This window comes from Nelumbo lutea, chromosome 6 (assembly GCF_056320005.1).
Source record: "Nelumbo lutea isolate HS-2025 chromosome 6, American lotus-T2T, whole genome shotgun sequence".
In the NCBI taxonomy this organism is placed as follows: Eukaryota; Viridiplantae; Streptophyta; class Magnoliopsida; order Proteales; family Nelumbonaceae; genus Nelumbo; species Nelumbo lutea.
Genome location: NC_142689.1, coordinates 19,706,508 through 19,718,203, shown reverse-complemented (window position 1 = coordinate 19,718,203; position 11,696 = coordinate 19,706,508). Strand labels below are relative to the sequence as shown.

The window sequence follows — 11,696 nt, the reverse complement described above, 5'->3', positions numbered from 1 at the left end:
CTAGGTGTCATAATGTCATTGGAGGGCCAAATTCGCCCTCATCAAGTGTCATTTAATTTTCTTTATCAACCATCCAAATGTTGATAAAAAATGAACCATCCTAAATCCTTACTTCTTCTATTCAAGAAAGTCGGGATCACATAGATATGGAATTGTTCATTTTTTGTCAATATTTGGATGGTTGATAAAGAGAATTAGATAAAACTTGAAGGGCGCTTATGTCTTTTCAAATGCCACGTAACGATTAGTTAATAGGTTGGTTAATGGAAAGTACTGGATTGGCACGTTTTGAAAGTTTAGGTATTAAATTGTTGTGTTTTAAAGTTTGGAGACCAAAGTGGCATTAGGCACAAAGTACGAGGTACTAATCGGGAATTTTCCCTATTATTTTCTATTAAAGTTCAAGGTACAAAGCGTATGCAACTATTATATGTGAATTATTATATCAATTATTTCCTATTTTACTAATTTCAAATTTTAACCTTAACAGAAAATTTTAAGTAAAATTAATTCTCAAATGTTTGGTAATCAGTACTTTTATAATTTTAACTTAAAATATATTAAATATATTAAAATTTCTAAGATGCATATTAAATATTAATTAATATGTTGCTATTTAATACAAATTAAATATTAATTAATAATTTTAAAAAATATTAATTAATATGTTGCTATTTAATACATATTAAATATTAATTAATAATTTATAAAAATTTTAAGACACATATAATGTTTAAAGTTATAAATTTTAAGCATTAAAATAATTATTCCATTATTAATGTTTTTATTTGTATAAATTTATTAACATTAAAAACTACATTTTGATATAAATGTGGGCTTGAGAAATTATTTATTCCATTAGCTTACAAAATAAAAATTTAATGGTATTTTTTCATCTTTTAGTTGAAGTCGTTGAACATGAATATATTTGTTTCGATTACATTTAGACGTTAGAATTGATAAATTTTATTTTATTTCATTAAGTATAACAAGACGAAGGTTGGCCTAGTAGCCTAAAGATGTTTAAAGCTTGTGCGTTGAGAAATTTGTATTCAAATCACAATAGACGTATTTTTTTAAAAAGTCAGAAGTGAAAACATGGTCATTGTCGTATCGGTTGATACAATTCGATATGGCCATACGGGCCAATACAAATGCATATCCTCTTCTTTACCCCCCCTTGCCTGATACCAATATGATATGCCCCATGTCGGGTTAAACCCTTGGGCGCAAGGAAAAAATTCAGGAAAAAAGAAAACAATTTTACAATTCCTAAACCAATTTAGAATTCAACCCAACTCCAACCCTAAGAATTTTGTCTAAATCCCAATGCACTCAGGTTGGGTTTGGGCTTGTCTCGGGTTCGGGCCAGGTTTTGATTGGTCAATTAGCCCACACTAAAAATTGATATACGTGTGCGTATGCATGATTGCATATATGTATAATTTACTAAAAAGTATGCATATATGCATATATGCATGCAAATATGTGTCCGCATATGTATATATACATGTATAATCAGGCTGGGCTCGGGTTGGAATAAGGTTAGATCGGGCTTGGGCTGGATTTGAGGCTAGGCCCAAGCCCAACTTGATTTTTTTTTTGGTATTGAATCACTCGCCTTTGCCCTATAGGCGAAGACCAAACCGCCCAAGTTGCACCACTAAATAAAATCCATTTTCAGGTTTTATTTTATTTTATTTTATTTATTTATTTTTTGTATCACCACCCAAAAGAAATATTTAAAGTACAGGACTTCGTGGGAAGAAAAAAATAATAGACAATCTAATGGCAAAGCTTGGTCCAAAGGTGTTATCATCGAGTATAACAGAGACAATAGCTCCCTGAATCAAAATGACGAGAGTATTAGATCCATTCTGTATAGAGAATATCATTGGGGGGGGATGGCAGTTGGTTTGCACAATTCTCAACAACTAGGTCTGCTCTTCTCTCATGGTGGAGACCATTGGATACAAATGTGATAAAAATAAAATTTGATGGCTGCAGCAGGGGAAATCCAGGCCCATCTGGCATAAGTGGGGATCTAGAGAGACTATAATGGATAAATGGGTAATCATTGCTTTATTTTTCAGGACCCATAGGCCGTGGAAATTTAACAGGGGGGAAATTTGTAGCAGGGCTACAAGAATTGATGCTTGTCAAGTAAATAGAGACAGTAAAAGGTAGGTGGCCGCAGCCAGCCTAAGCTGAGAGATGCTTTGTAAATACCTTATTCTTTTAATGAAAGAACAAATTTGCATAAAACGATAATCCAAGATGTATTCAGCAATGAGTGTGCAATTCATAGGTTTACAGGTTTGCTTACTTGCCTTATATTTTATAATTCAAAAGGAAAAACAATGATAAGATTAAAAAGTTGCAACAAGTTGGTCTAATTGATTTCTGGCGCAAGGTAGAAGATTAGATAGTCATGGCTACTTTTGCTACAGTCTCAGACTCTCAGCAGTGGAAGACTCCAAGGAGAATTCATACTGACATGTTCTGACCTGTAAAACATAAATACGAAATTAGGAAAAGGGGAGAGGTAACACAAAGCAACAGTAATATCCACAAGAGCTTCAAGGAAAAGAAGGAAGAGGTACAGATAGAAAGAGCATTAAAAAATAAAAATTGATTACATCCATAAACCCAACACAAATAGATCAATATCTTAATTAGAAGACATTTAACTAGTAATTGAAAATTTTTTCTGAGTTCAGGTCTTCTACCCAGAAGTATGCTACCCACACTACCCAGAAGACAACAGCTACACATTGGGAACGTCTCCTCTACTTGTATGTTGAACTCTGGATCTGCTATCCACAAGACAACATCTCCCCATGAATAACAACATACAAGTACAGGAGATACACCCAATGTGTGGCTGTAGTGTCTTGTTGGTAGACTTGTGGATAGCAGATACTTGCTTCTTCCAATGTGTCTTTACTTGCAAACCACATCCAAAGAAGTTAAGGTTTTTCTCCTTTTTTTCTTTAATTGTTCTCTTTTGAAAGCTAGAAGAATGAAGATCCAGATTACAGGTGGAGATTCAGATAAAAAAAAAAGTTAAATAGCAAGTCAATTATTGCTCTTAACTGGTGGAATTATAAACCAATAGTATGAGAATTAACTATAATTTAAGGAGATAAAAGAGTTCTATTTTTTTTAATATTCCTTTCAATACCCCCACGAAGAAATAGAGCATTAAATCATTTGTGTTTGTTTGTCTATGCTATCCACATTAGAAAATGCAATGAGCCAGCACAGCAGCACTTTATGGCAGCATTGCCAGCTTCCTCACAAACAACACTTGATAGGAAACGGTAAGTTTCATTAAATTTGGATAACCTTTTAAGGATACACAGGTCCAATCCCTAATACTAGTGATTTCGACCCCCAAAAAGTTTACTATTACAACTCAGCCCAGATTAATTCTCCACTTGTTTGGCTAGAGAGTCATCCAAACCATTTGCTGACCTTCTAACCCATCTAATCAGTAGTCCTATCTCTCTTGAAAGGCTTGTAATCTCCTCAAGCTCTGCCTGTGAGTCCAAAGCCCCATAGTACCTGTTTGCAGCTACCCTATCACCGATTTTGAGTCTCCTTTACCAATCCCAACTCTAGTTCTAGGACCATTAGAGCCATATTACTGGATTTGATGATGCGATATCCAGAAGCCAGCCATTGATTTGAATCTCCAAATAGATATTAACATCAAACAGAGGTATAGAGATACATCTAGACAGACCTTATTGAAAAAGAAAGAAAGAAAAAGTAAAAAAAAAAAAAAAAACAAGAAATGGAAAAGAAAGGAATTCTGTATATTTACCTCTGCTTCCTTCTTTCTACTCTCTTAGGTGGCCTATCAACTCCATTATTAGCCTTAAACAAAAGCAGTTAAATGAGGGCCCAACATGCCAAAATAACACATCGAAGTATTCCATTAAACTCTGGAACACTGTGAAGACAAACCCGGTGTATTGGATGATATAAAACCACCTTTCCAGAAGCATTATTGACAATGATCACACCATCCCACAAAAACCATGCCGGTTCAGATGATGTAAAATCCCTACATAATGTTTTCCATTGGAAGGAAAACTACCTAACCTAACTCTGTTTGAGACTGAGTTCTACTGGGGGTTGGGGGCATTTTGGAAAGCTAATTGACATGGAATTTAAGTCGCAAAAACAATATCTAATCTTAAATAGCACAATCCTGTCTCTAAAGGGGAAAAAACCGAACCAAGACTAAACAATCAAAGTACCAAACTATAAACAATGAATTAGAGCTCATGGATTGAAATTGGAGTAATTTAAAATAGAAGGTGGAATTGGTTGAAAAAGGGATTTTTTTTTTTTGTAAGATGGTACAATCATCATTTCAATGTAGATTGCTTATGGAATCAATAACCAGATCCTAGATGGCTTTATATAACCAGATACCTGAACCCTTGTTGGTACAGATCATAAGTTATCACCAACTGAGAAGGCCACCAACTGAGGTTTGATAGCACATTCACATAGGACCTGCATACAACATAGAATGAAATAAAGCAGAAAGAAAATTGTCTTTTACCTGAACTTCCTTCTTTCCTTTTCTCGCTTAGGTTTCCTATCTATTCCACTGTCAGTGTTGAGAGAAAGCGGCGAGACAAGGGTCCGAACGTAACCAAGTATTCTTTTAAATTCCCGATCCCGAGCATTTGGAAGCGGAAGAACCCTTTCGCGTATCGGGTGATACAAAACCACCTCTCCAGAAGCATTCTTGAGAAAAATCTCCCCATCCCTCACAAACCACGTTGGTTCATACGATTCTAAACCCCTAGCTATTGCTCGCCATTGGTAAGAGAACCGTCTAATCCAGGACTCTTTCTCCCCGTAATCTTCCATTATCCAAATGTCAATCCTTTCCCCAAGAACAGAATGAAATGCACAGAGGCATCCTCTCAACACCCCCAATTGAAAGAAATCTTTATCAACCTCTCCTATGTTGGGCGGCGGGAGCTCCCAGAAAGCCTCGTCCTCAAGATCGAAATAGACAATGAGACTCATCACACCCACCGGAATTAGGCGAATCGCCGCCCAGTGAATAGCTCCATGTAAAAGAAGTCCACCAGAACGACAGTCAATTTGGAAAGAGACGTCTTCCCCAATCTTTCTCCACGAATCAGTTCCGACTGTATGCACCAGAATTATGGATCGATTGACTCCTGGTCTTCTTGAAATATCAAGAGTATGAATAATTTTTACGACTTTGTATTCGTCAAGGGCGGAGGTGTAGCCGAAGGCCGAAACATCATTCATTAGTAGGGAGGATGGAGGAAGCTCAAAAGGGGCTTCCGGCAACTTAATGTAATCTCCAATATATGGGTTCCATACAAACAAGTCTTCTAGGGTGTCATCGTATGTCTCGTTGGCCAAGCACACCAACCCATTACAGGAACCCGCTACCCATAGGCATCTGAAAGAATCCTGAAACGGCAAATCAATTTTTCTCGACGACCCATCATGCATTGCTGTCTCAGAACCATCATCTACGTGATAGACAATTCCAGAAGAGACGACGATGAAATTAGAGGATCCGCCATCGTCGTTGGGGGTGGTAATGCTTTCAAGTACTCGGTTCAGATGTTGTTTGACGAATAGAGGGTCGCTGATTAAGGCGAACCATGATTTGCAGACGCACTTAGATCGCAGTATTGACTTCACGGGAAGTCTACAGAGAATGTCGAAGATGACTTCTTCAGGGAGGCTTCTCGACGACATGGCGATGACGAGTACTGTTGGGTTCGGAACTTAGGCGGTTGTTCTTCGCTCCTTTTCAGGAAGACTATACGAAGCAACTGCTTTTAACAGTCAACTTTAACCTCCTCGTCTGTAGATTCTGAGAACTTCTTAATCCTCCCTGTAGTTTCTGATCTCTTCAAAAACCTCTCCCTGTATTGCAGAAATATGATACAGAGACCCCTTCCGTTAATTTGACGTTAGAATCTTAACCGAAAAATAAAAGTTTATACCTGAAATACTGTCAATGGATGGGATTTACCCAACAGAACCGAACCGACCGGACCAATTATGTTGGTTCTGTCGTTCTGGTCTCCTTTTGTCTTGATTAATTATTGGGTCGGGATCTAATAATATAAATCTCTGAATTTTGTGCCATTCTTCATTTTTGTTAGATTTTATATCTAAAAAAGATAAATTTCATAAACAAAATACAAAATAATAAATTTTGATTAAAGACGCTTGTTTTATTAACAAATTAACAGTTCACTATTTTAATTTGAACAAGACCCAATCTATTGACAGCTCTAATTTAAAGGCGATTTCAACGAGAATTATAAGGACCTCGGTTTTCATTGGCCTTGTAGGGAATAAATGGTTTTAAATGTCCTTATTTTGTTATTCATGTCTCAATGGTTTCCAAAGACACCTGATGGAATTGGGTGAATACAAATACAACAGAGGAGCCGATCTCTTACTAGCAAAAAAACCATTCCAACATGTTTCAGCATATCTATATTTACACATCTCATACATGGGAATTCACATTGGGTGAATATTATATGTTCAAACAGATGCCCCACATGCACATCTGAAATTGCATTGGAAACATATTTTAAAGTTGTCATCGGGAGATGTTTTTAATGTTGGAGAAAATGGGGTCATTGTAACTTTGGAGAAGAAGCTCTGAGGCGTGTCTGAAGATGCTGTCTTTAGAACGTTATTTGCCCTCACTCAGTTTTATTGAGTTTGTTGTTGGGTTACAGGCAAATTCATTCCCAGGATACAACAGAGCCTTGGGCGAGAATCTACAACCAGCAAAGTTGAAGAATCTCCAAAGAAAACTTCTATGAGATTGTAGCAGACCGGACTGAGAGAGAGAGAGTGTGAGTGAATTTCGAAATTGTGTTTTGGAGGCTAATTCATGCTCTTTAAATAATTTGTGAAGAGGTATGAAGAAAAGGTAAGTGCTGGTTTAGAGAAGGCACCTTGAACATTCACAATTTCAAACATTGTGGCTGTTTAAAAAGTAATTAACAGTTAGTGACTATTAACTTTGAATTGTGCCTCTTGATCACACCCGATTGAATTGTGACCGTTGATCTCATCAATGGTGATCAACGGTCAGCAATGAGCAAAGTGCGCCTCTAAAGCGCTTCATTGCATTGCAAACACGTGCGCATGCGTGTTGCGCGATATCGAATCCCCATACTCTCCTCTACTAATTCTAAGGAATGTAAATCAACTCCTATTGAAATACTGAAAATAAAATTTATAATTTTTCAATGTGGGACAAGTTCAAAATTGAGTTTTGTAAGAGAAAAACTTATTTTTCAATCAAGTGTGCATGTGTAATTTCTCATGTAATTGCCCAATCAAACCCATTGGATTTAATCTCTTATGAAATTAAAATCCAACGTCTAATATATGGTTGAGATATATTGTGGGGGCGCAGATGTGAATTCCATATATGACGGATTCTAGTCTTATAGGAGATGTGTAAACCCACCTGTATGAAATGCGTGTACACAGATAGATCATATTGGAATGGTTTTTTGTTGGAAAGAGATCCCAATTCACAATGGAAGACATGGGTGTTGGGAATGTGAATAGCTTAATTGTGCAGGGGATTATTTCTAAAATATTAATATTTTGTTTTCATTTGTTTTGGAAATTATCGTATCAGCTAAAAAGTTTGGTTTTGTTTAAAAACATAATGCATGTTTTTGATATCATTAAGATAATAAATTTTTAAAACAAAAAAAAATCAGCATAATATTAAATAACCAGATGAAAATATATACTCTAAATTAGAAATTCAAGAGCGTATTTTTTAAGCCAAGAGCATTCTTTTTATTTTAGTCTTCGAAACAAAAATACATATATAACCAAGAACATGTTTATTGTGTTTTTATTTTAAGAACTAATTTATTTTTAAATCAATCAATTTTATCTTATTTATGAAACTCGCAACAAAGAAAAATAATTCACATTGGAAAACATTCCCATTAATCGTAGAACTTAGGATGAGATTAACAATCAATCTCATGTTATTAAGGATTATTTTTTTAAAACTTTGATTTTTCATAGGGAAAATTCCTGATTAGTACCATGTATTTTGGGCCTAGTGTCACTTTGGTCCCCAAACTTTAAAATGCGACAATTCAATAGTCAAACTTTCAAAACATGCCAATCTAGTATTTGTTGTTAAGTAGTCTTTTAACCAGCTGTTAAGTGGCAGATGAAAAGACACAAATGACCTTCGAGTGTCATTGCCTCTTCTATTCAAGAAAGTTTGAGTTGTCTCAATGGGAATTTTGATGACCCCAATTTTCTTGAATAGAAAAAGCAAGGATTTTGAACCATTCATTTCTCATCAACATTTGGATGATTGATAAAGAGAATTAGATGATACGTGAAGGGCATTTGTGTATTTTCAAATGGTTAACGATAGGTATTGAATTGGCACATTTTAAAAGTTTGGATAATGAATTGTCACATTTTAAAGTTCAGGAACCAAAATGACAATAGACCCAAAGTACAAGATATTGATCGGGAATTTTCCTTTTTTCATAATATAACCTTAATAAAATAACAATAAAATAGTAAATTATTTATATAGTAATAAATCAAGTATTTTTAATTAAAAGTATCTTGTATATTATCTATCAAATTTACCATACAAAATATAATGAAAATTATAAAAAATAAGAACCTTTACATATTATTGATAAAATAATCAGTTTAGATCTCAATAACTTAGAATAAGCAAGAACTAGAACCACGGAGGCACGGACTAAATCTCAAAATCGGAACCGATGTCGGGTAGAACCGACCCATTTATATGATCAAATGATCAAATAATCAGTTTACCAAAATGTTGCCCTGTGCTTTTACTTGTTAGAAAAGATAAGAATACAAGGCATATCTTTTTAAATATTCAAGAAGGATATGTTATTTAAATCATTTGTCAGAGTATCAGGGCCGTTCTTCGGGTACTTTACAACGTTTTCAAGATATTTGTCCCTCTGTTCTCTATTGGGTCGTAGCCATCACGGTTAGTGGGTTATTGGCACGGGCGACGGATTTGAGGACCGTTGGTAAGAAGATCACTTTAAGCTGTTTGGAAAAAGGGAAAAGCAGGACTGGTTTGGGAGCCTCTCCAGATTGACAATATAACTAATTCCGGAGAAGTCATATCTGCCCCCACAGAATCATTTTACAACACATTCTAAAATATCTCTCAATAATAAATATGAAAAATGTTCTTAATATATGTTGAGATATGCATATAGGGTGTTTTTGGGGCGAGTTCTGTAAGGGCAGATGTAAACTCAATTCATGTCCTCATTTGTCTTTCAATTATAAAGATGGTAAGTGTAAATATTGTTTTAAATGTCACTCACAGCAGAGCATCAAAACAGCCAAAGTTTTTTCATGGGTGACCATTGATGCTTGATTGTTAATTATTAGGGGAGCAAATAGATCGAATCTTGGAATCGGATTCTGTTTTGTGATATCCTCATTTTGGATTTCCGGATTGGATTGAGTGATCGAATCCGATTAAAATGGACCAAATTTGGATCACTCTACATCCCATCCAAAAGGAATCCCATCTGATAATATAATATGTTATTTATTTATGGGTAAATTACAAAGACTCCCTTGAACTTTGGCCCTTAGACAAAGATTCTGTTAGCATCCTATTCGTTAATTTTGAAAAAGATTAGTTTAAACTTTTTAAATGCCCAAATTACCCTTTTAAACTGTTCATTATTTTCTCGAGTCAACCTCAAAACGAACTTCAAGCACTCTACACCATACCAAAGGGTTGGAAAGTTTTTGTATCTTTTTGGGCTGTGCATCTGAACGAAAACCACTATAAAGACGCTCGAACCTTTAATCCCTAAGAGATGGCAGCAGGTCCCCCACCTCTCTCCCTCTCTGTTGAATTCATTCATTTATTTATTTCAATGAAATAATGAGAGAGACATTGTAATATAAAAAATATAATTGAAATAGTGTAATACGGGGGGAGTAGCAACAGCGACGGGGAATCTGTTTACGCCATTTGGCGGAGGCCCACGTCTTTGTCCTGGGTATGAGCTTGCTTGAGTCGAGATCTCAGTCTTCCTCCACCACCTCATCACCCACTTCAGGTATGATTTATACATGCACCAGTATAAGAAAAAAGATACTTTTCTGCGTTTCAGTTTCCGGGTTTTCAAAGATTAACTCATTAATCGTTAAACAAATAATTGCAGCTGGGCTCCGGCCGACGAAGACAAGTTGGTTTTCTTCCCGACCACCAGGACTCTCAAGCGATATCCGATTAACGTCTAGCGCAAAAGGAAAATTTCAGCAAACACAGAAGAAGGAGAAGAAGAAGAAGAAGAAAGAAGGAAAAAAGAAGAAAAGAGAAAAAAACATGAAACGTAGATAGAATAAGAAGGGAAATATCAGAATTCTAGAAGATAGAAATAATGCTCTATTCTAATTCTGGTTCCACCTTAATAAGAAAGAATAAAATAAGATAAGGTCTACGGTAGTAGAAAAAGGAATACAGAATCTATTTCATCTTTATGATATGTTCGTGTGCTCTCTCGAGTCCCGATGTCTCAGTTAATGTATCTTTTATCCAAATGTTTTTGTTCATTATCTATTATTTTATTATCTTTGTCAAAATAATTAAAAATAAAAATAATGAAAAAGGAAAAACCTAAATGTATTGGGAATTGGGACTCATTTATGTTTTCTTTTTTCATTGTTTTTATTTTTAATTATTTTGATAAAGATATAAAATAATAGATAATTTCTATCTAACGGAGCAAAACGTTTGGATGAAAGTCACATTAACTAGGACACGTGTCACATAGTAATTGCATGTTCACTCATTGTGCTTACCTAATGTGCCTACTACATCTGGGCCTTGCTCTCAACCACTCTTCTTTTCTTTCTCTCGTGTCCTTGGGAGTGTCCTCCTCGAACTCCCAACCAGTCACTTGACTGAGTTTCTCTTTACTTTTGGGGTTTCAGATCAGGGATCTGGACATTTGTCAATTGTAATCCCTAGTGTGCCCTCTTACTCAATTTGACTCGGCTAGATGGTCCTCACACCGGCCACCAAACAAGTATGAAGTATTCCATGTGAAACAATGGTATGGGGACCCTTTTTATATTGTTCTACATGTCGTGAAGGTGAAGGCCGAGGAGGTGATCAAAATGGGGATCATAGACTTGGCAAACCATAGCGTGGCGGAGACTCTGGAGGCCACACTACGCATGGGTGAGAAGTTGGCCTTGGCCGCTAGGAAGTGGGATGGAGGGGTTTATTGTCGAGATACGGAAGTCATCATTTTCGGAACTTTGTAGAGTGCTCGCGCTATTGAGGAAGACCAGCAATCAAAACAAACAACATCACTCAGGAGGACCAGGTATCCATTTCCTAGGTTTTAAGAGAAGAAAGGAAAGAAAAAGAAAATAGAAGGATTTTAATGGGGTATTTTGGTAATTTAATGCATTCTGCCATCTGACTTAACGGCCAATGGGATCTTTGTCTAACGGCTAAAGTTCAGGGGGGGTCTTTGTCGCAAAAAAAGTATAGGGGGAGGCTTTGTCACTAACGCCATAGTATAAGGGGGTCTTTGTAATTTACCCTTTATTTATTTATAAACATGTTATTTATATTG

The 11,696-nt window shown here is 35.8% G+C and overlaps 1 protein-coding gene across 1 annotated transcript; it reads right to left on the bottom strand.

Annotated features, from left to right (window-relative positions):
- Window positions 1-2,254: 2,254 nt before the first annotated feature.
- On the bottom strand, window positions 2,255-5,826 carry LOC148847764 (F-box protein At3g07870-like). The gene is made up of 2 exons (XM_088948925.1): window positions 4,580-5,826; window positions 2,255-2,507 (listed from the first exon to the last, which is right to left on the bottom strand). Exons 1-2 carry the CDS (start codon window positions 5,767-5,769, stop codon window positions 2,453-2,455), a joined length of 1,245 nt encoding a protein of 414 aa, XP_088805051.1. The 5' UTR covers window positions 5,770-5,826; the 3' UTR covers window positions 2,255-2,452.
- Window positions 5,827-11,696: the final 5,870 nt, after the last annotated feature.